Raw genomic sequence first — 24,208 nt, forward strand, 5'->3', positions numbered from 1 at the left:
TTTCTCCACCAACTCTCCCGAGCATATCATGTTAAAAGATGCAGCCTGAGTTGTACATGCAAGAGAATACAAACTGGCATTGTGCTTCTGGTCAGTATGTAGAGAGTAGTTGCTCTCTATTGTGCTTTTGGTTCGTCTCTTTAAGCTTGGAGTATAAAGTTTGGAAGCAGACTGACCCTGTTTAGGTGTGTAGGTAGAAAGTGGGAAATGTACCCCCCTTTCCCATATCTCCATGGCTACTACCCAAAGTCAGGTCACAATTGCAGTCCTGGTTCTTTCTTTTTAAGTGCAGCCTGCCTGAGAGGACAGATCTACACAGATGGCAACAAGAGAAACCTTGTATATTATCCTGAGGGGCAAGCATGCTCTGCGTGATGACACAATGTAGGGAGGGAGCTCAATCATTCTGACTCCCAGCTTTGGATCTCCTGTGCCTGTGATGTTGTCACTGTTTGCTGTTGGTTGGTGCTTTTCTTCTCCTGGCCAAGCCTCTCCTTGGCAAATAGCATTGGTTCTTTGTTAGCAGGTTACAAAGTTCTGGAGGAAGCTCTGCTGGATGTGCGTTCCCATATGTCTGCTATAGGTGGGACCACAGAGTTAAATTGTCAAGTTATTGATTAGCTCAGCTGCTGCAGCTAGATTGGAGTCCAGAAGCATTGACCAACACTGCTTTATCCTGCTTTGAAGACACTGGTCTGCAGTAAGATACCCCTAACTGATAGAGAGTATTATTCAGTCTTTTAAACTTTTCTTCAGCTTTTAATGGTTCCTGTTCAGAGCAGAAGGGCAGAGAGACCATCTGCGAGACACAGCCTGCATCTAGGCTAGTAAATTAGATATTGCCAGAACATGGCCTTGATCATTGGCTAGTGACCTGTGTGGTCTAATGCTTATCATTCTTCTTGGCAGTGTTACGCTGGGCCAATCACCACTCTTTCAGCACATGGTTCAGGGGATAACAAAAATCAGAAGCCATTTCTAGTTGGCACTTTAAATGCACACTATCCTAGTAGGACTTATAGAATCACAGAATGAAGGTGGGAAGGGGCCTTCAGAGGTCATCCAGCACTCTGCTCTATACAGTTCTGATCAAATAGCTCAGGTCCATTTTATGTTGAGTCTTGAGCACCTCCAAGTATGAAGACTCCATGTCCCTGGGCCAGCTGCGACAGTATGTATTTGACCACCTTCCTTGTAATGTTTTTTCCTTACATGTAGTCACATTTTCCCCTTTTTCCACTTTTGAGTATCACTGCACACCTCTGAGAAGAGTCTGGCTACAACTTTTTTCTCTAGTCAGGTAGATTAGGCAGCAATAATCGTGCCAAACAGAGCAAACCCACTTCTTTCAACCTTTCTTCATATGTCTTGTACTGCAGCTTGGTGGCCTTTCACTGGACCTGCTCCAGTATGTCAGTCTTTCCTGTACTGGGGAAACCAAAACTGGACATGGCACTCCAGAGGCAGTCTTTAAAAGTACTAAGTAGAGGTGAATGGCAGTGGGTTTGGAACGAGATGATCTTTAAGGTCCCTTCCAACCCAAACCATTCTGTGAAGGAGCACAGAATCACAGAATCATTCTAGTTGGAAAAGACTTTTTAAGATCATCAAGTCCAACCATAACCTAACTCTACCAACCATTAACCTAACTCAGCCAAGTCCAGTGCTTAGACCATGCTCCTAAGCATCACATCTATACATCTCCTTTATACCTCCAGGGATGGAGACTCAATCACCTCCCTGGGCAGCCTATTCCAGCATTTCCCTGAATCTAGAGCTGAATCTGCTGCCTGTGCTACAGCCAGACTGTGGTTGGCTGCCTTTGCTGCAGAGACATGCTGATGACTCATGTCCTAGGAACTCCCCTAGGAACTCCCATGTATAATGATATGAGCTGTGTCACATAATTTTCTCCAAGGACTGACTTAATTTATAAGTAAAGGCATGGTCAAAAGGACACAGATACATAAGAAAAGGGGTATTATCTTCCAGATTTCAATCTTAATACTGCACTGCTATCACTGGAGGAGAAATATGACTGATTAACAAAAGATAAATATATACAAAAAATACATGTTTTAAATTCTGAAGAATTAATAGTAAAATTAATAGTAAAATAGAATTAATAGTAAAATAGAATTAATAGTAAAATAGTCTGAAATTATCAGCTTGAAGGTGGCACTGGTAGTTTCACAGGAGAGGTTATGGTAAATCAGCATTATTGTGTATTAAGACAGAACTAGCTCATTTTGATTAAAAAAAAGGCTGTGTGGTCTGAGCAAAATTTCAACCTCCACCCAAATTTTTCTGCTCTTTTTCTGGGTCAGCTTTAATTTAAAATTGCTCATGATTGTGCAAAGTCTTTTGCAAGCTACAGCTTAGATTAATACATTGAGATAGTGTGCAGTAGTATTTCTCTGGTCATCACATTGGTTTATCTTAAGAGAAGGAACACTGGGTTTTGAATTTTTCATCAGAAAAATAAAAATTAATAATGAGCCAGTCATGGGTCCCAAGCTTAAATGTCTGTGCATGAAAGTCTTTCAAGGCTGGGCTCAGTAGCTTCAGTTAAGGTTTTACCAGTATCTAGTCCTACTTGAAAAATCACGTCTCCACAAGTACCCCAAACAAATTCCAGGCTACCAAAAGCTAAAGATTTTGCAGCGAGGTCAGCAGCAGCCACCACTGACTTCAGCAGACTTTAGATTTTACGAGGATTTAGATGGTGCCTACATTCTGTGATGTCATAAAATCCCTTATAAAAAATCTGTTGTAGCTACATTATTTTTCCATAACTGTTTTTCATGCCTTTAGAAAAACATGTCCTGATTTCAGTTAAGCTTCCAAAATAATACACATCTTGAATCTAAAACACCCTACATCACAGATCACACATCAAAATCTGTCCCATCCTGCGCTTGGACATGCAGCTCCATGGAGGAGGTTCAATGGCTCTGTACAGTCATTCCTACCCTGGGTGTGACCACATCAGAGAGAAAGTGCTGTTGTGCTGTGTAATTCCCCCAGTTGTTCAGGAGATGGATAAGCAAAGAGAATAATTAAATAAAGGGGAGGTTGAATAACATCATTAAGGCTTCAGTGCTCTGAATATAGCTCTATTTTCCTCTACATTATGCAGACCAAAAATAATGGGAGAAAGAGCCAGAAGAAATACATTCCCAGTCTTCCTGCCAGTTTCCTGGTACCTCCTAATCTCCTCTGCTCACAAGTTCAAAATGAGTATCAGACCCGTTCTGGCCATTGGATGGTCTGAGTAACATCATCTTTAAACTCTCTGTTGGCAGCACAAAGAGATATCTTTAGTCTTTTACCTTCATGAGAGAATAGGCATTGCCATACTCTTTCTGAAACCAACCCTCTTTTTGACTTCATTTATAAATAGCAGTTTTCAAAACTAACCAATACAGTAGGAGGTGATTGTTGTTTGGTTTTTTTTTGTGGCCAAGCGATACAGACACAGTGCTAAGAGAAATGAATCCTAGGAGAATAGACAAGAGATAATTCTTAAGCAGCTAAGAGTTAGAATCCTGCTCAGAAGAAAAAATAATCCTATTGAGAGAAAATGTAGTAATTCTGATCATAGTTTTAGTTCTACTCTGTGACTTGGATGGGAGAAGGAAGGGACATACAGTGCTATTTTTCTTCAGAAGTTTGTGTGAACCCACACAAGATCCTAGAAGTCACTGGAAAGCTCTCAGTTTCCCTGCTTTTAGTTAAGTCCTTAAGAGAGTCCAACCAGTTTTCATCCTGCTTTAGGACTGATCAAAAATAAATGCAGATTTTAAACCTTTGCTTTAAAATGTGAAGCATATTTATAAATATGAAGATACCAGCCTTCCTGAAGGTCTTACTGTTACAAAAACAAGTCTCCTTTGCATCTTTTAAGGACTTCAATGTTATTATAAAACTGTGAATAGCTATAATTGAATTTTTCACAACTAAATGCTTCCAGAGAATATCAGAAACCCTATTTTAATTTTTTTGTGCATTTAAAAGTTCCTTATAACATTCTCCGTTTCCTCTAGAAGCACCAGTTTTGAAAACTAAGCACACTTTCCTTTGCAATTTTATTTAATTAAGCTAGGCTTGCAGACTTTTCTCTGCATATGTCTTAAAACTACTGTGACAGAGATACTACTTGTATTTTTATCTCAATGCCACTTAGCTGTTATGTTTGCTTTAGTTCTTACTGTGATAGGGGAGCTGCTTTGGTCTTTGAAGCTTCAGGAACCATCTAGATACACTGTGAAATAGGAAAATATTTCCTTATCAAGATTAAGGATGCATAGATGACATAATATGAGTTGACTATGTGACTTATTTTATTGTTGAAATACCATTCTGGTAGAATTTTAAGAAAATCTTTCCAGGTACATGGCAGATAATATTCCCTGATTCAATGCCATGTGGTAGCAGGTTTGAATCATAGTTTCCAAATTATGTAAAGCATAAAACCAGTAGTTCATGCTATATTCATTACTGCGACTCTGTCAGAAATAGTTTCAGAAAAAAAAAAGTACAAAATTAAAATGATGTAATTTTTTTTCTGAAGCTCTACGAAATACTGAAGCCTAGAATGTTCTTTACTGTGTGTGTGAGCATAAATGCTTTCAAACCCTCTCTTTCCTTTTAGTCTCACCTTCATATTCTGTGCTTGAGCTAGACAAAAGATTATATTTATGAGGAGAGACTGAGGGAGCTGGGGCTGTTCAGCCTGGAGAAGAGGGGGCTGAGGGGAGACCTCATTGTTCTCTACAACTACCTGAAAGAGGTTGTAGTGAGGTGGGTGTTGGCCTCTTCTCCCTGGTGACCAATGATAGGGCAACAGGAAATGGGGTCAAGCTGCACCAGGTGAGGTTCAGACTGGATATTAGGAAAAATTTCTTCAGAGAAAGAGTGGTGAGGCATTGGAACAGGCTGCCCAGGGAGGTGGTGGAGTCACCATCCCTGGAGGTGTTCCAAAAACAGGGGGATTTCATGTTTTAGGAGATGGTTTAGTGGTTAGAGGTTATAGGACGGATGGTTGGACTTGATGATCTTGAAGGTCTTTTCCAACCTTGATGATTTCATGATTCTATTACTCCTTTTTAGGCTGTGTAATAATGAAAGGACCAGGCTGTTCAGAAACCTGTGCTTTATAGCATGTGGATGCAAAAAGTGCATCTTGGTTACTCTGCAAGAATATCTTATTAATAGTGTGTTTTCTTCTACATCTGGTTAGTCTTTTTTCTATTATTTGCTTGCTTTCCAGCTTCCAAGTTATCTTTGGTTTTTGGCTCTGATTTCTGGAAGCTCTAAAGCACGTTCATAATGTAAACCACATGAGCATTCCTGCTGCTTCCTGAATCTGGACCTTGGTGATAGCTAGTGCATATGTACACTATGACTGGGCAGAGAGATAGGCTCACAGTTGTCATCTTTCAGCACTTCATCAGTGGGACTTTGAATAGTTGCAACCAGTGAGAACAGATGTAGAAGCATGACCCATCTTGTGACAGGGAAACCTGACAACAAACGCTCTCAGTTACTTCCTTGCAGCAGCGTCATAAGTGAAATTCGCTCAGAGGTAAAAATCGCCAGTACAAAGAGCTGTGCTGCTTCTTACTTCAAAAGTATTATAAGACTTGTTGGATTTGAAAAAAAAAATATCAGCTGTGCTATAGCTCCTTGTTAGAAATAAACTCACCTAGGGCAAAAAATGGAATTTGCTTCCAAAAAAGTACTGCCACCGGTTCTTAATTTAAGAGAAGATGAAGAAAAAAGGGAAGAAAAAAAAGTCTTCTATATGAAATGAAACAGATTCACAAAGTACATCTAAAAAGCTGATAAAATTGCATATATTTCTCTCTTATAGGGCCTTCCTGGCAAAGATGGACCCACGGGCCCACAAGGACCTCCTGGCCCAATGGTGAGTATTGCCCATGGAATTTGTTACTGTCAAAGTCAGCAGGATTTGGGGGGATTGTGGGTCACTCTGTTATCTAGACTTCAGCAGATAGACTAAGGCCAAGGGTTCTCCTTGGAAGTTAAAATTCTCATGATGCACAGGCTTGGCAGAGAGCTGTTTATCTAGTGTAATTTCTTTCCACTCTTACTTAGCTCAAGCAAAAATGTCTCCCATGGGAAGGGGAGACAGTTATTCCATCAATAGATTGGTAGCTTGTTCTTAGTCAAGTAACTGCAGTATATAAAGGGAATTGGTTCCCTTAGCATTTTAAACTAGACTACTTTGGTAAGAAGTGAGTTGCCAAATTTGCTTGGTCTGGAGGTGAGTGCAGGTATTCAAATGCACTCACAGAGTAATCAAGGAAGACAGCAGAGGTCAGATTCAACCTTCAAAGCAAGATGGCCTCTGGAATCAGTCTCATCTTTCTCAGATAGGCAAAGTCAGTGCCTTCTTAGATTTAAGATGCTAGGTGAAACTGCTGATGATACTTAGTATCCTCCAAGGAATTCTGTTCTTTTTACAAAGAATTTTCTGAGTCACTCCCCTGAATACAGTAGTAACGTCAACAGGATTTAGTCTTGTCATTCAGCAGTCTGTGTCTCTTTCAGAAAGCAAGCAACAAGTCCATTTTTTGTGAGTGCTTTTCTCAGAGCTTCACTTTCAATGCTCTTTTTCCTGCAAAATGTACTACTTAGTCCAATCTCCCAGCATCTCCATTTTTTGACTTGCGGGACTGTCTGTGTTCTGTCTGCTTTGTGAACTTTCTCTCCATTAGGCAGTTATTTCTCTTATTAGGATTCATGACTGCTGATTGTCATCACCAGTAAGTATTTTCTTTCTCTTTTTCCATGCAGGGCATACCTGGTGCTCCAGGTGTTCCAGGTGTTACTGGAAGCCAGGGTCCACAAGGTGACGTTGGAGCTCCTGTGAGTAAAAAATATGAATATTGCTATATTTTTTTAGATTAATTGGTTTCTGATCCTGGCTTCACTGTTCTACAGTGCTCCTCAGTGTTTATGGCTTATGAGCTGTTTGCACTTAGTGGCTAAGTGAAATACCCTGTTGGTCTTTGTTTATTCTTCATAATTAAATTTACTTATCGATCTTACATACGACATTTGAAATATAGGGATTAGAGAGTCAAAACACAAGATTAAGACAGAGAAGTTAAAAACATAACAGTATGGGAATTTGTAGTCTGTGTGTAATTGCTTTCTCCTTTTTTTCCTTGCCCTTCAAGCAGCTCTCAGGAAATTAAAGTATGCCAGTTATTAACCTGAATATTTCCAAAGTATTATTCTGATTTTCAAACTGTGAAAACACTGCATGAATAAAAAAGACCTGACTTTCCTGGTGACTCTGGGTTTACGTTACAAATAATGATCAGGACTTTTCCTAGAATCTTATTTTAAATTTGATCATCACATCCATTGAGTGGCAAATTAACCTTCAGTTCTGAAAATAATTATTAGGAACCTCTAATGGTGAGTTTGTCATTATTTTCTTTATTGTTAAAAATACACCCAGCCCAGTTTAACAAGAATAAAGGAATACAATTATAACATGAGTGTGTAAATTATGTAAAAGAGAAGATTTACAGTGGACCTCTTTCTCTGTAACAGTTCAGATAATATTGTGTATTCAAATTTAAACAACTGACCATGTGGTTAATTAGAAAGTCTGGTCAATTTTTCTCCTGTGAATGTTCTATTTTATTTTTAAATGCATCAGACTGTTACAGTATGTACTTCTGACTAGATTTGAAGAATATTTTTAAATTTTTTTTTCAAAATCCAGTTAGGTTTGGATATTCAGTCCAACACAAGCATTTTTATTTGTTAAGTGGAAATGAAATGATTGATAATATATAAGCAAAGATGATAACCTAATGCCCAGTTCTGCATAGTTTCTAAGTGTAATCATGAAATCTACTAAGGAGATTTGATGAGCTATGGAACTTATTACTATCAATGTATAACATGCTGACTGTTCAGTTCCTGTCCAAACACACATTCCAGATAATTGGACTAGATTTCTTAGAATGTGGATATTCCTGTGGGTCATGTGAGACCTCTGCTGTGAATGTTTAGACTCTTGTAGTTCTGAAAACAACATCTAGGGTTGGTAAAAAACTATTCCATTTCAGTAACTGTCTCTCCCAGTAAGGAGAGTAGTAGAGAAGAGGGTTAGAAATAATCTTGCAGTCTTTGTAGGACTTTCTTCTTTCCCAGAATAGAATAAGCTGTGCTTTAACCATGCATCAGTCAGCTGGTTGCTTCTTCACGCAGCCATTTCCTTGCTTCAGGAGTTCCTGAGATGTTTAGCCTACCCCAAAAACTTCCATTGGTGAAACTGTAACTGCCTTAGACAACTTGTTCCAATCCATAATGAACCTTGCCACCATTAGAGTATTACGTTATCTTTAATATCATACTTAATTTTCTATGCAGTTCAATCCCAACCCTGACTCTGTTCAGAGCGGATGCAGAGTTTCAGTGCAGCAAATGCTACACATGATGTTTTGTCTCCCATCAGCCTTCTCTTCCTCATACTCAGTGATGATTAGACCTTTTCCAGCCATGTGAAATGCATCATGCAGTGCCCTGCCCTTGCTGACATTTTAAACAAGATAATTCAGTATGAGACAAACCCCCAAGAAAGTCATTGTCTCCATATAGTTGCCAAATGTCAACATTTTGTTGAATACTGAAATAGAAAACATATCTTTGTTACTGTCACATAGCTTCCTGAATTTTGTTCCTTGTTTTGTTTTTCTCCTTATGGTATGATCTGCAAGGAAGACTTTAGGCTTTAAAAATTTTGAGCAAGATCACAATGAGAATTTATTTTGTGTTGAATCTTTTCATAGGGTCCTCCCGGAGCTAAGGGCGAAAGGGGTGAGCGGGTAAGTCTATGGTTATGTTAGCCATGTTCCTGTCTGGTCTTCTGTCTCATAAAAAGCTTCCTCAAACAATTTCTCTTTCTCTGAGTTTGCAGGCACAGGAATTTTCTCTGTGCATTTGGGCACACTTTCCTTCTTTTCCAGATATTGTCTTACACACAGCTACAGTAATGTTTTGAAGGCGAGAAGTACGTGGCATTAAACATGTCCTCAGGTCTCTCACTGACTTTGGCCCTTTTTCTCATCTATGAGGATATAATATCTCAGGGATAATAAATGTCTTTCATTGCTCCAAGTGTTTTCAAGACAGAAATTACACAAACATTTGTGTTCTGACACTGCTGCTGCTGTCCCTAGGGTGATCTCCAGTCCCAAGCAATGGTGCGTGCTGTTGCTCGGCAAGTGTGTGAACAACTCATCCAGGGTAAGTCCATCAACAGTTCCTGTCTCTAGAATGGATCATTTTAGGCTAGACAGTCGGGGTTTATGTTCTGACTAAATTTATGTTCAAATGGATTGATGTCCAATTAGAGCTGATTAGCATCAGGCATCTAAAAAAAGCCTGAATTGTCTCCAATCTATTCTAGTATGCAGAAGCTTCTGCTGTAACCATTTAAATTTTATAGATGTAAAATGCGAAACACAAACCCCATCAAAACAAGGAAATAAAATTCTGCACAATAGTTCTTCCCTGGTTTTGTATACTCCCTAAACCACTGTTTCTCCACCAACAAGAGCACAACTTCATATTATCAAAGCACAACAGAACACAGCCTTGAGGCTGAGCCTACCAGTGCTGTGTTCAAACTTAGCTGAACCAGATTCTCCTCTGCAATTTGAAAATAAGGGCATTATTTCCTGACAGGTCATATGGCAAGATACAACTCAATTCTGAACCAGATTCCAAGCCAGTCTGTCTCAACACGAACCATCGCAGGACCTCCTGGCGAGCCAGGGAGGCCAGGGTCTCCAGGGCCACAGGGTGAACAAGGATCACCAGGCATGCAAGGGTTTCCAGGAAGTCCTGGTCAACCAGGAAGACCAGGAGAAAGAGGTAGGTTTCATACTTCACATACAAAAAAAACATACCTCCCTTTCCTGATACATTCTAGTGGCTTTTGTCTCCTGAATAAATGTGAGAACAGCTTTGTCACTGGTTGAGTGGTGAGCTCAACACAGGCCATAATGAAAGCTCTGGTGACTTTCACTCAAGCAGGTTATGCCGCCTTTACCAGATAGGATTTGTCAGGATCAGACTGAGGTTAAATGCCTAAACTGCTGAAGATTGGTGGCATCTCATTGGGTGTATCACTTCACATCATGCTTTCATCTTAGTAGGACTCTGAAGTAAACTGGACCTGTGAATGTGTAAGCAAAGGAGCTTTTGGAAATGGCAGCTGCAAAACAGACAGATTTGCATTGGGGAAAAACTGAACTTTCCTGCAAAACTTAAAATATGTCAGTTTCAGGATTTCTAAATTGTGATAGTCTGAAAGGAGCAGGGTTGATAAACTAGGAATTTTTTTCCAGGCTAGTGCTGACAGAGGTAGTACTGAGTGGATCCATAATTGTGAAGGTGCTTGTGAAGCAGCATTGTGAAGACCATCACATGAGGATATGACCAAAAACTGAAGAGATGTATGTGATATTCAAGAGTGAGGAACTGGTGTTGCTGTTACAAAATCTAAAATGGGATTTTAAAAATTAATTGCTATGAAGGCTGTTCATTTCAGGAGCTTAACAGTTCTAGTTGACAGTAGCCATGATGACCAGAGTCAAAGCTTTGTTTTGAAAAGAAAGTCTTTGAGTGAACCTCTGAGTCTCTGGGTCCTTTCTTCCCCTCAAGACTGTAACTCTAATTACCTTGGGAAAAAGAGGCAAGGTTTAGGGCACCAGCCTCTTAGTCATGCTGCTGCCTGCTCCAGCTGAGCAAAGACCAGACACTGTCCAGAAAAAAGGAGGAATGAGAGTGTGGGAGGCAAGTAGGATAGAAAATTGGAAGAGATAGCAAGTGAGGAAGTGACTTTAAAAGGCGTGACCCAGAGAGACTGAATGCAGATTTCAGGGTAGTTCCTTAAATTACTAGTGTATTTTAAATGGCTTCTCAAGCAGGACCTGTTTAACTACACAGAATATTTTTCTGGGCCTTCAGGAATGGAGGAACAAAAATACCAGGCTACAAAAAGTGAAACCTGCCTGGCATTTAGCATATATGTTCCATTATATTTGTTGTACTATTATGAAATCACAGAGTGATTTCTTATAGTAATTTAAATGAAACATGATTTGGGTTAACTGACTGCTGATTAAATCTGGAAAACAGCATTGGCAGTAGAGTGAGTACGGAAAGAGTAAAAGCACATTTAAAAAGAATATTATTCATTTCTGTTTCTACAGAAAACTGATGTCAGAAGGGATTGATGTTGGCAGGTAGTGCTTGTGGGGAGTTTCATACTTGGTAGAGGGCAAGCACTTATCAAGTGTACGTCAAGAACTATAATCAGTCTGCCAGGATTCTGCAGATTTTCATAAAATGTGATGCCAAATGTTGGGAGTGTTGTACAGTATTTATAGCTTAAAATGATGTTGTTTTAAGAAAAGAGAATTTGTGTGTAAACCTAAAGACAAAACAATTTGTTTTATTTGAGTGAAAATGGGTTTTAGGACATTAATGTAACCAGAGCCTTTCACAGAACCTGGAAGGATGAGGACAGGGATCATTCAGAACCTGGGAAAAAATGGAATTTATTAGTCCTTGAGCATTTAATTTCTTCAGAAGAAACGGAATTTTATATTGATAGTATACTTGATGTAGGAGCAGTTTATGTAACACAAAGGTGACTTTTGAGTTGTACAGGCACTTGGGATATTTCAGAATCAATTTCTGAGGAGTTGCTCTAAGTTAACCCCAAAATGCAGCAGTGAAAAGTAAAAAGTATTTTCACCAGTGTCATGTTTGTGGAGGTTGACTGGAAATTCCTTGTGCATTACCAGTTCTCACTTGATTCCTAACTACATATCATACAATGAAGTGGCAGACTAGAATTTCTCTACTTTTAGAAGGAAGGATTTTTAGTTTCCAGTGACAGAGGAGGGTAAGTGAATTCCAACTCCATCCCTTTCTTCTGAAGCATTGTTGGAATTTGACGTGTTCAGCAAGTCACAATGTATAATTGTGTCCTGAAGATCTCCAGCCAGCCACTTTGAAGTCTTTATAAATTATGTGTTTCTTTTTGCTGTTGCCTTCAGCGTTTTGGTTATATATGAAGTCAGTTTAATGTTCCAAACCAGTGACAGGTTAGCAACTCTGAAAAGTCAGCCTCCACCTTTAAGTAGAGACAATACACTGCAACAGTGACATCAGTGTCTGTTGGGTGTACTAAAAAAGAAATAGACATTAGAAGAGAAAAAATACTGTTTTGTTTATTTAGTAGAATGTTTCCTTTTTTTCCTCAGAGTTCAAATTATTTGGATTACTGTGAGAACCTCTTACTGTCTCTGAGCTGAATGGCAAAGTGTTGGTAGAGTGGGAAGACAAAAGGTGGGAGGAAGATGGACATTTCCTCCTTCCCCGCTCTCTTCTCCACCACCCATTCAATCCCAGCCTGTCAGAAGAGGAAACTTCTGAAAGCAGCGTGTAGAACTGGTTAGACATCACTTGCCAAGGAGGGCTTTACTGGGAAATATCAGCAGTGAGGGATCTTGACATAAGTGAACTTCCCTGCTAGCCTGGCCAATACCTTCTTTTCCCTTGTTTACCTTGTCACTCTGCCAAGCATTAATCAAATATTTTGGAAGAAGGTTTGGGCTGAGACAGTGTCCTGGAATTCAGCTAGAAACCTTCACTTGAACTTCTAGGTCCAGAGTGTCCCATTCCTGGATGAATTCTCTCACCAGTAACACACTGAGCTGGTTCTTCCAAGAAAGACCATCTCAGTGAGAAAGGATAAGTCATTATCTTAACAGATTCAGTTCTCAGTGTCTGTTGCCAGCTAAGATCTATTTTTTCCAGTGTAGACATAAGTGAATGGATTAGGATCACACTGACATTTGTTATTTAGTTTTCCCAGTTGATTGTTGGTTTAGCCATACACTGTGGGGCCTTAATTGTTGTATTTTTGTAATGATGTGAAAAGAAACGTCCCAGGCAATCTCAGTATGTGGTAGCATTGTTAACATTTTATTGGTGCACCAAGAGGCCATTTGAATTGGCCCAGTGATTTAACAATATAGAAGGCCACATTGTGATATCAGTCCCCTATAGTACATAATCCCAGATAAATTACTGGAATTTTGCTGTTTTACATATTTGCATAAATATAGGACTTTGGAAAAAAACAAACCCAAACATGGAGTATTCAGAGCGCTCTCCTCTATTTTTATTTTAACTAGTGCATAGCACTGGTTTCTATTTTTACTTCTGCTAGTTCAAGCATCTTTTATTTTGATGTTAAGTTTATGAACTGGGACATAAATAACTAGTGTCTGGTTTCTGAGTGCTCAGAAAGTAGTTGTACTTCTGCAAATTAAAAAACCCCAAAGATTTAGTGTGGGTTTTCTCTCCTTTTTTTTTTTTTTTTCCCAGTTATTTTTATAAAACATGGGTAGCATTCTCAACTTTGAGGAAAATGTAAAAACTGTAGTAAAAACTATGCTGAGGCAGTGCTACCTTTCAGATGCTGTGAAAATGCAGTTGTTCTTCTACTGCTGGGTGGAATTCTGCTATTAGGATGTGTTCTGAGGTGATGTGCAAAACTTGGGCTACTCATTCCATCCCACTGTGATTAAAATATTACAAATACCTAAGCTGTGACTGGGAAAGTTGCTGTTCTCAAGTACAGCTTCATCCATATTTGCTTTCTGGCTTCATATGAAAGAATTAGTTGAACATGTGTTATCAAAAGCTACCTGTTTACAGCTCTTACAGCAAAATTGCAGTGGAATTATATGTAACTTTTGCCAGTTGAGTTAATTAAATATTTTTATTTCCAATTTTAGCTTAATCTGGATAAATAAAAACAAAAAACAACATAAAAAGCCAAGCACCTGGTATTATATAACATAATGGTTACAACTGAACATCTTTGAAAGGGGATATTTTTTGTAAGTTTAATTTTTCTTAATTGCAATATGCAGTTCTCCTCAAAGGACAGTATTCTCTTAAAGGCAAAAATAGATAAGCAGTGCCTGAGGTTTCCTTTCTTATAGAAACCTTGTACATTTAATTGTCTTAGCTAGAGAATGTATTAATGATCTTGATTTTGTTCTTAATAACTATCAGAAGTATCTTTAGCAGAGCGTTGGAGATAATTGATTTCAGTTGCTTGTGGTCTCCATGGGGCTGAACCAAAGCCACTGCTTATTTTGGATGGGGACAAGGCATTAAAAAGTGGTTAAGAGTAAAAAGGGAGACAGTTCAATGACATTGCTGAAGTGTGTCCAGAGCACAAATAGAAAACAGTTACTAGAATTGGAAGCCGCTCTAACTCTAGTGACAATGTTTGATAGAAACTTTTATCCTTGAGAGTGATTAACAATTGCAGTAACTTACTTGGAGAGTGATGTCTGGTCTGGTTGGCTTTCTGTAAACTTTGCTCTGATGAAATACAAAGATGATCTTGATAGAAAGCAAAGTGGGTGAATTTTGAATGTTGGGTCATTTATAGATGGGAGTCATTAAATCTGACCAAGAGGTCTGTGAATCTGTTAACTTACTCATTAAAGTGCTTTGATGAAAAGTCCAGTAGAGAAGCTCAATTTTTAACTCATGTGAGTTTTGCCTCAGGAGTAGGGTATTTTTTCTTCAGTGTTTATGTTCTCTTTCACTTGGGTAAACTTCGCTGGAAATCAGACTAAAAGAAACCTGAAGCAGACTTGTATCTTGGCCTTCAGTATGTTTGCTTTAGGAATTTGATATCCATGTGATTTCAAAGGTTTGCCTGCACGAGAGCTTCATAACTTGTTCCAGAATGAACATTTTGTTCTTAGCTTGAGTAAATTTGTTCCATATTTATCATTTCTTACTCCAGTTTATTCTGTGAACATCACATATGGGTGTGTATTCTAGCATGTGTAAAGAATAATAATTGAGTGCATGGGAGGCTGTGATTTGAAAACATGGTGGCAATTGTCTTTGAATTCACCATGTAATGTTATTGTAGAGTAGGATAAGCAGTGGTCCTTGTACTAAACATCTGTTTGGGTTCCAGATTGTTATCATGGGTCCATCTTATGAACAAAGCAATCCATGTGTACAGACTGTGCCTTTTGCAAATGGCAAGGATTTCTTCACAGGGCATGTGTGGTAAGAGACAATTTAGATGAGTTCACCTTGGTGAAAGGCCTGCAGCAGAAGTAGTTGAATTGCAGCAGGAGTCTCTCCATATGTTTGAAGCCAGGGCAAAGCAAACTTTAGGTATGTGGAAACATTGGAATGCAGGACAAGAGGTTTGCCTGGGAAATTTGTCTTTAAAATGGGTGGAATTCAGTTGTTGATCACAGATGATGTGTTGTTTTTGGCAGGTTCTCCCAGAAATATAAATGTAGGTTAGAGCACATATCTGCCACCTAGGGCTGCACTCATTCACCAGAGGTTCTGGATAGTGCTTCTGAAGGGAACAGCAATCTCTGCCAACCAAATGCTGGATAGCAAACAGGACAGTCATACTGGACTTGGAAGAGAGTTTCTGGGAACAGGAATCCCATGCATTGCATTGCTAAAACTCCCCCAAAAAAAGATGTTAGCAAATTTCAAGATGCCTGAGTAATTTAAACACTGAAGACCCATTGACCTTTAGTGAGATGCAGGGGCTAGGGATACCAAAATCTATGGATATAAAATTCCTGAAACTTACCTTTTGAACGCTCTATAATCTGAAAGTCTAAACCAGTCTGAAGACCAATAGGCATCTCGTACAGCTGTGAGCTCAGGGAGGTGTGCAGCTCTGTGCTGCACACAGCAGTCAGACACAGATTTGCTCCTCTGTTCTGAGGTCACCAGAGGGGTTGTGTTGGCAGTGCTGAGCCCATCCTTAGCAACAAGGTTGTATTAGCTCAAGGCTACACCTTCATCAACCTGGCCACATTGCTGTTAGTAATCTTGTAGTTTGGCCAGTAGTTGCTCATTATCTACCTGTAAAAGGCTGGTAGGAACTTGTTTATTTGTAAGAGAAAGCTGTGGTGTGCAAGCAAGATAAAAACTAGGAAGATTAGATATGAAGGAGTCCTGATAGAGGAAATGGTGGTGCTAGTTCCTCTCCAGCATGTGTCCCAATGGCTAGCATATAATTTCAGGAAATTTGCATTCCTTTCCTACCTGACTGCCACTACTGAGAGATGATCTTGTGATCCAGTTTGATCAATATCCTCCTCTGTGTTTTGGTTATTAAATCTTGGAATAAAATCTGAAACAAGACCTGCCTCTCCCTGCTAAGTTTTTTGAGGAGCTTTCTTAACCTTTTATGGCCTAATGCATCCTGAGGTGGCAGTCAGAGCCATTGAATAGGGGAGAACATACTGTCATGTATCCAAGCCACATTATCAGGATTGTCTGCACTTGAACATCCAAGATTTCTGGGTTTCAGCTATATGCCATCATCTAGAAATCTGCATGTAGGATGGGTTTCAGCGTGGCAAAGCCACTTTTTGCTGCTGTCTGCACTGTGGAATGAGATCTGGACCTCTCCAGGGGGCTCAAATATGGTGGCAAAATGAAATGGCACTAGAGAAGGGGAGAGGAGATCCCTGAAACCCTATCGACCACAGCCCCTGAAACCCTGCTGGCCTCTTACCCAGACTAGGACTTGTAAAAACTAGTGCTATCATGACAGTATTATAAATGTTTCAGTGTGCACGTGTTTACCTCTTTCTATAGATAGGTAGATAGAGAGGTAAAACATGTGCCCTGGTCAGTCAGCTCTGGGAGCTCTTCCCAGAGGGAAGTACATTCATGGCATGTATTCCTTCAGCATTTCTTTCTTTCCTTGTGGCCACCTTAGCACTCTGGCTTCTGTAACCTATCCTAAATGTCTTGGTCTCTTCAGGTACTCTAGAGTGAGTGTAGGTGCTTAACTGAGTTGTGCACATCAGACTTGGCTTCATTCTGCTGCCAAGCCTAACTGCTAGTTTGAAAAGCTAATTTTGTGGCAGCTCTGTAGGTTTTGAGACTTGTGGTTACAGATAGTTTCAAGAAATTCACCTAAGACGTAAAACCATGGAGGACGTACTCACCTCACTTTGAGTGGCATAGTAAGCATGGGTGAAAGTATTAAACCAGCCAAAGAGAGCCCAGCCCACAGTGACAAGAATTCCAGGCCCTTGGATATCACTGTGAAGTATCCCTGGAGTGAAGAGCCAGTCAGGGAATAACAAGCTTGTGTGATCAGAAATCTGGCTATTGAGCGTAATACAAGCAAGAATTTGCCAATAAGCTTGGCAGGTGCTTCAGGAAATGAAGAAGTATAGTAATCAAATCAACATGTTTTAGAGGCACAAGTTAAGAGTCTCCAGGTCAGAGCACATTCTGGGGAGCACCCTGGCACTTGTGTTCTCACACTGGTCAGTGGAATATTTGCTAACGCTTCTAACACACGCTGACATAGATAGGGGGCCATGTTAAGACTCTGAAGAAACTGCTGCAGCCTTGTAGGCATCAAATGACTACATGGTAAGGACAACCAAAGTTTTCACTTTTTGTAATTATTGTATAAATATCCTAATATCCATAAATTCAGGGATGAGGCACACAAGACCTTGCTCTGGAACAGACTCTCCATAGAGGTTTTGGAGGCTCCATCTCTGGAGACATTCAAAACCTGCCTGGACGCCATCCTGTGCAACCTGCTGTAGGTGAACCTGCTCTGGCAGGGGGCATTGGACAAGATGATCTCCAGAGGCCCCTTCCAAGCCCTAATATTCTGTGATTTTGTGTGATTCTGTGATCCTCTGGAAGCAACAGAAGAACACCTACTATTTGCAAAAAAATGGTACAAACATCACCCAGATTGTCACACCTGTTCTCTTTTGCCACTTCCTGCTAATTTATTTTGGCCATGGTATTTCTCCTCTATGCTATTTCTCCTCTTGGTAGTAACATGTTTCTCCTGTGAAATACATGTTATTAGAGACACTTGGAGAGCTTTGGAGACCCCCTAATGGAAAATGCTGAGAAGTATCATTTCTCTATGATAAGGTAACTGGTCACCAAAAGACGTGTTTTTTTTTAACTCAACAACAAAATTCTGCAATCAAAGGAAATAAAAGATACAAGATAGAAACACAAAGCACTTAAACTATGCCAGGACAGTGGCAAAAGCCTTGTAGAAATAAGACAAAGAGCTCATCCTGCTTTAGGTAAAATCAATCTACTCAGAATGTCACTGCAGTGTTTTCCGTGTTGGTTGGGCTACCTGATATCTTGCCCTGGAAGCCACCTGTTATGTAGAAGACCTAGAACTCCTCAGCAAATACCAAATCCCCTGTAATCCAGTAGACATACTTTGTAAACTCTGTGAGCCATTCTTTGCCAGTGATGGGTTTTAACTACTTCCCCCCGGTTAGAAGTTTGTTCTTACTTATTTGCTTCCATCAGAAATTAGCTTAGGAAGGAAAAAAAAAAAATATCTGCTGTGGCTCCTTGCAAAAATGGGGTGTCTTCCAGATGTGTTTCCCTAAGAGGTAATAGTTAACTGAGCAGAAGGGAAGGAAGAAGGCCAGTCAGTTGAAATTGTAGATACTATCCCATCAAAGGTAGCAGCTGTTTTCTTTCTACTTTGCTTTTTTGAAGGTGCTCTTTGTTGGCTTTGACTCTGAAAGTGTGGAAGCTGTGAAGCAGTGAGAGCAATTACCACTGCTGGGAGGTCTGGAAAATGGAGGGAAGGTCCTAAAAACCAGCCTGGATTTTGTGTCTTTGAACCATCCAAATCAAACACATACTTTAGGAGAGTTTCCAAGTCACCAGTGGAAACTGAAGTTCTGGAATTTGTAGTTTTGACACCTACTTGAATTTGACACTACTCATTGTGATCACTGTGTATAGAAAGTGTTTTTATAGGATGCCATAGTAGCAGTGCAAAAGGAGATGGAAAGCTGGGAGAAGGTTGTGCCTTTGCTGAATTACAAGATCTGTGATCTCCATGGATCAGACCCAAAGACAGAAATTCAGGGCCATGTGCAAACATGGGAGCACAACTCAATGGCTGTGCATGTTGGAACAGCAGAGTTTTGAGGCTGGGAACCTCTTAGGTTGGGCTTCACTCTGGGGAGGCAGATTTTGCCTGTGCTGAAGCTCCTTTCTTGTTTTTAGCAAGACTCTGCAAGAACCCACAATAACTCTCCCCGTTTATGCATAGAACCATCTTGTGCTGAACCACTGGTGGGTGAAAGTTTGAAGGCAAACTGGCTGCTGCATTAAAAATATGACTCTTCTGGGCCACACAACTTGCAATAGTTGTACTCTGGTACAACTGAGGCAGCTTTCCAACAGGCATTGCAGCCTGGAAACTGGCTGATGCCTCTGCATACCACCTCGATGAAACCACCATGGCAGCAAGAATATTTAAGACCCCAGGAATGCCATGTTTCCCTTGAGAGGCTGTCAGGGAAGGGAGGGAAAAAGAATGAAATATTTATTTATTTTTATATCCTTCCTTCTCTGCCATCTGTTTTTAGATAAAAAATAACATATGAAACTCTAATTCTGGTTAAACAATAATAAACACTGCACAGAATTTTGTTAAAATGTGACTCAGTTGAGTACTATTTCCTTAGGTTTACCAGGCGAGAAAGGAGAAAAAGGCAGTCCAGGTGTTGGAACTCAAGGACCCCGAGGCCCACCAGGATCTACAGGTAAAGTTGTTACATTTGGCACATCTGGACTAGACCATTCTGACCCATGGGTAGAGCAGCTAAGACCTGTGTGACTCTGTCCTCCACTTCTAAGGGTTAAGCAGCAGAAGAGTCAGTAGTTCAGGCACTGAAACCATTACAGTGTTCTTACTATGTTATATGAGAATGTGTTGTCACATGTGATGGTGTCACATGATTATTTTCCTTTTCCCTGTGATAAACTGCTTCTCCAAAACCTTATTTTTAATGTTTTAAATATTTGTTCAAAGATGGGGTCTGGAAGAGTTAAAAATCAATCTGGATTAATGAGATTTGTTTTCTCATTCATTCAAGGTCATACCTAACTATGACTTGACAGAGAAACATATATTAATTAAGCACATTAATGACAGAGATTTATATTTAGCTCCTGAAAAAGTGGAGAGGGCAATCATAGAATCATAGAAGGCTCTGGGTTGGAAGGGACCTTATAGATCATCTCGTTCCAATCTCCCTGCACAGGCAGAGACACCTTTCACTAGATCAGGTTGCTTAAAGCTCCAAGGCTAAATCCGGGTCCTGTTGAAAGAGACATAAAATTGTGTTAATTTTTTAAAGATAATCTGGTCATTAAAGCACTGGTATCAAAGGCACAGTGTTACCCAGAAGCTGTATTGAAAGGGAGTGGGTGAATCAGGAGCTGTGCAGCATCCAGAGCAGTCCTCCCCCACATGAAACTCTTTCCTAACATCTGATGCTTGGTGGAACATTTGCTGTAGTATAAATTTCTGGCTAAAAGCTGCCTCTGGCAAGGAAGATGAAGCAGTGGCCAGAGAGGAGAATTCCCTGCTCCTGACAAGTCTCTTCTTGGGCTGCTGTTTCATCTTCCTTGCCAGGGGAAGGCTGGAGCCTTTCCCTCAGCTTGCCCAAGCAAGTTGGAGCCAGGAAGCTCAGTGCCCCATCTCAGACTATCTCCTGGAAGTGTTTGTAGTACGCTGACTGTCATAGTTTCCAAGCACCAGGCCTGCCAAGGTGGCCTCAGCTCACTGCTTCATGAAAGACATTGCTCAGATCTTTCATCTCCCCCTTCTACACAGGACCTCCAGGAGAAAGTCGAACTGGCAGCCCGGGACCACCAGGATCTCCTGGCCCACGAGGTCCTGCTGGTCACATGGGACCCCCAGGCTCACAGGGTCCTTCTGGCCCACCAGGGTACTGCGATCCCTCCTCCTGCGCTGGTTACGGCATGGGAGGTGAGTAGCCAGGAGCCGGGGTGGCTGCCGTTTGCAGAGGCAGGCGGGCCTCTGCAGGGGCATTTTCTCACAGCCCAAGTAAGATGGAGGCTACTTGTGTTAAAACGTGGTAGCCCCCTAAAAACATCCAGTGCTGCTGCACTTTGTGGAACTGCAGCATGAAGAGAAGGTCATCCCAGCCTAGTGACCAAAGGAAGTCTACCATCTGATCCCGGCTCTAAAACGGATCCCACATAGTGGGCTTTTGTCCGGTATGTGTTTGTGTAGCTGTACAAGCCTGACCCACCTCAGCTGAACAGTCTGTGTGTTGATCCCCCACCTCCTAATGTTCCTGACAGCAGTCTTTTTACATTTGTAGTTTTTCAACTGTGTTGCTCGACTTCCTCTTCCATGTTGCCTCCGAATGGCATGAGAGCATGATCCTTACTAAACACCTAGTAGTGTAACCTGACACAGGGATGCACGTGTCCATCATTAACCAGTGAGCAATCTGGAGAAAATTATTCTTTCTAAGTCTTCTCTGTGTCTTACTTTCCCATCTCATTGTAGCACAGAGAGGCCACAGGGAGGAAGTGAACACAATTACCAAAATTATGTCACCCAACCTAAAACTGAAATTGATTAGTAAAGCACTAGTTAGTACAAGTGTTACACACAAGGCGTATTTGTTTGATGTTGTTTAATCTGCCCGTGAGCTGATTTGTACGTTTTACTTACCTGAATGTTTTTGTTGTCGTCTCTTCCTGTCCTTTCCTCCTCACTTCCCCTCCCTGTTGTTCATTTCCTGTTTGAAGGCCCCATCCCTTACAATGGCTACCAATCCAGAAGGTGAAAGGCTCATTCTGGTTCAGGTCTCATTTGGCTGAAGGTCAGAGATGGATGCTGAACTGCTCTGTGCTTTCCAGCAACGATATTGACTACCACTAATGAACTGACTAGCTGCTGTACATGCACTTAGCTTCCTTGCACTGCTAAAAAGTATTGCCTGACCCATTTTGCCTGTTGATCGTGTATTCTAGACCATAATTGGAGTAAGCTAAAGCAGGCAGAACGTGCAGTGTATATAATAAGCACAGTATTACAACTGGACATTTGACAAATTCTGGTGGTGGTTTCCAACTAACTTGGCTGTCTGTTGGTGGGTTTCCAATTGCTCCAGCTTATTAATTTTGTTAAATGTTTTCACTGTTCCTTCATGTGAATAAAAGATGTGTATTTAAAGAAGATATATATATACTCACACACATTATATATAAATATATCTAAATATTAAATGTCAATTTCCTAATGAGTGCTTTAATTTTCTACTCCCCTTCTCCTGTGTTAACCGTATGAATGCTCTTGGTGGTGGTGGGTTAAGGTGGATACGGTGAGCCAACTGATCAAGACATCCCAGTAGTGCAGTTGCCACATAACTCCTACCAAATCTATGACCCCGAGGACCTTTATGATGGTGAGCAACAGCCGTACGTAGTTCACGGGTCCTACCCCTTACCATCCCCATACTCCCAGTCCTCCTATCCATCACCTCATCTTGCTCAACCAGAGTTCACTCCTGTTCGAGAAGAGATGGAAGCCGTTGAACTGAGATCCCCAGGAATTAGTCGCTTCCCAAGGAATGTAGCCAAAAGGAGCCTCAAGACTCCAGTACGCAGAAGGGCGAATGGGAAAAAACCCTCTCAATGAACTGCTTTAAAAAGGGAAACATTTTGTGTGCATCTTTGTTTGCCCTTTTCTCCAGGTGCCCAACCTGTCATGAAAGATGTTTACAGGTTCTGATATTAAATGAGAAAAAAAAAATGTACATGACCAGTTGACACAACAAATAATGGTAATTATCTTGCATGCCAGAAACTTAGAATGTTAGTGAGTTGGTGCTAGTTGATCATGGTCACTTGTAGATCTTTCTCTGGAGTACTGTTCCATGAACTATTCAAACTGTATCTAAACAACTGCATCTGGATAGTTAGTGTACCGAGAACCATTCAGAAAAGTTAATTCTTTTTAATCCATGTTTTTCCAGTTGATTATGTATTGTTAGTTTTGGATGAGTTGCTTTACTAGCAAAGTAACCCTACTAAATTCATCAGAGAACAATGCATGACTAGGTTTCCTTCGACCCAGTTATTACTTCTGCAAAAAAATCTTGTTAATTGATCATATTTTTTTTAACCCACATTATATACACAAGAATGTTCCATGGGAGCACACTGATAATTTATTGTGAACCTCCTTCTTTCCTGTTTTGTATGCAAATAAAAGTGGCAAGCTTTTATACATTCATTTTGTATTTCACTGACTGCAAAACCAGGAAGAGTGGTAGGGCAAAAGCAGGGACATATGGAAGACAGCACAGAGATAGTAAAATGCTGCAAAATAAGGCATTTGCTGTTATTTGTCCCGTATTTGAAATGAATGGTGAGAGCCGAACCAAAGCCCTGAGTGTGTCTGTGCTGCACAGTCAGTGTCACCTACACTGTGCCTTCCAACAGCTCCTGCACTGGTCCCCAGTCACCTGGGTCAGGGAAGCAGCTGGAAGCACCCTTCTGCTCCTGGGGAATTGGGTGTCCCTAACTTGTGGGACACTCACCCAACCAGCTGCCAAGGCAGCCATCCTCCCCCACACGCCATATGGGATGTACATGCAGTGAATCAAACAAAGAGGTTTCTTGGAGGCAGTAAAGTAGGCACACATTACAATTTGGTAACAATTTATATACTAATCATACATTTTTTATGGCACCAGTTAGTGGTTTTGCTTTGTATTTCTAATGACAGTCACAGGCACTCTGCTATCCAGAATGCTTCACACATCATTGTTGATCTGCTCGTGCTGCATGTATCCCGGTGGGCACAACCAAGTTACAAAAATATTATTCAGGATTTGCATGTCTGCCAAAACAAGTAAGACACAGACACATATGTTCAACATTTTCTCCAAAATCCAGCCTCTAAATAATCAGAATATCTAATGTTTTTCCAAACTTTCTAAGAAACTTAAGTTGCTGACTGTGAAGTATTCAGGACATGATGAACAGATGATGCCACCCAGACCTTACCGATAAAGTGTATGTACTGGGTCCTTACAGACAACAGAGCATTCAGTGAACCTATTGCTTTAAAAAATACTTTTATTAGGGTGGTTACTGACTTGGAAATGAAGTCTGCATGTTGACTGGATAAGAAATTTTCCTGCCACAGACATGTTCAACACCAAACCATTATTTCATCTAATAAAATATTACTATAAATAAAACTTTT

At 40.5% G+C, this 24,208-nt stretch overlaps 1 protein-coding gene across 2 annotated transcripts in view; it reads left to right on the forward strand.

Moving 5' to 3' along the window:
* COL14A1 (collagen type XIV alpha 1 chain) overlaps positions 1 to 23,864 on the forward strand; it is a 123,158-nt gene extending 99,294 nt beyond the window's left edge. The window contains exons 40-48 of one of the 2 annotated variants that reach the window (XM_051610194.1): positions 5,876 to 5,929; positions 6,823 to 6,894; positions 8,838 to 8,873; positions 9,228 to 9,294; positions 9,736 to 9,924; positions 19,638 to 19,715; positions 20,792 to 20,947; positions 22,308 to 22,400; positions 22,494 to 23,864. In XM_051610194.1, coding sequence (XP_051466154.1) covers positions 5,876 to 5,929; positions 6,823 to 6,894; positions 8,838 to 8,873; positions 9,228 to 9,294; positions 9,736 to 9,924; positions 19,638 to 19,715; positions 20,792 to 20,947; positions 22,308 to 22,400; positions 22,494 to 22,633 — 885 coding nt within the window. In that variant the 3' untranslated portion in view covers positions 22,634 to 23,864. Of the gene's footprint in view, positions 1 to 5,875; positions 5,930 to 6,822; positions 6,895 to 8,837; positions 8,874 to 9,227; positions 9,295 to 9,735; positions 9,925 to 19,637; positions 19,716 to 20,791; positions 20,948 to 22,307 lie in introns of both variants that reach the window. The other variant, XM_051610193.1, reaches the window with a different exon arrangement.
* Positions 23,865 to 24,208: the final 344 nt, after the last annotated feature.

This window comes from Apus apus, chromosome 2 (assembly GCF_020740795.1).
Source record: "Apus apus isolate bApuApu2 chromosome 2, bApuApu2.pri.cur, whole genome shotgun sequence".
NCBI lineage: Eukaryota > Metazoa > Chordata > Aves > Apodiformes > Apodidae > Apus > Apus apus.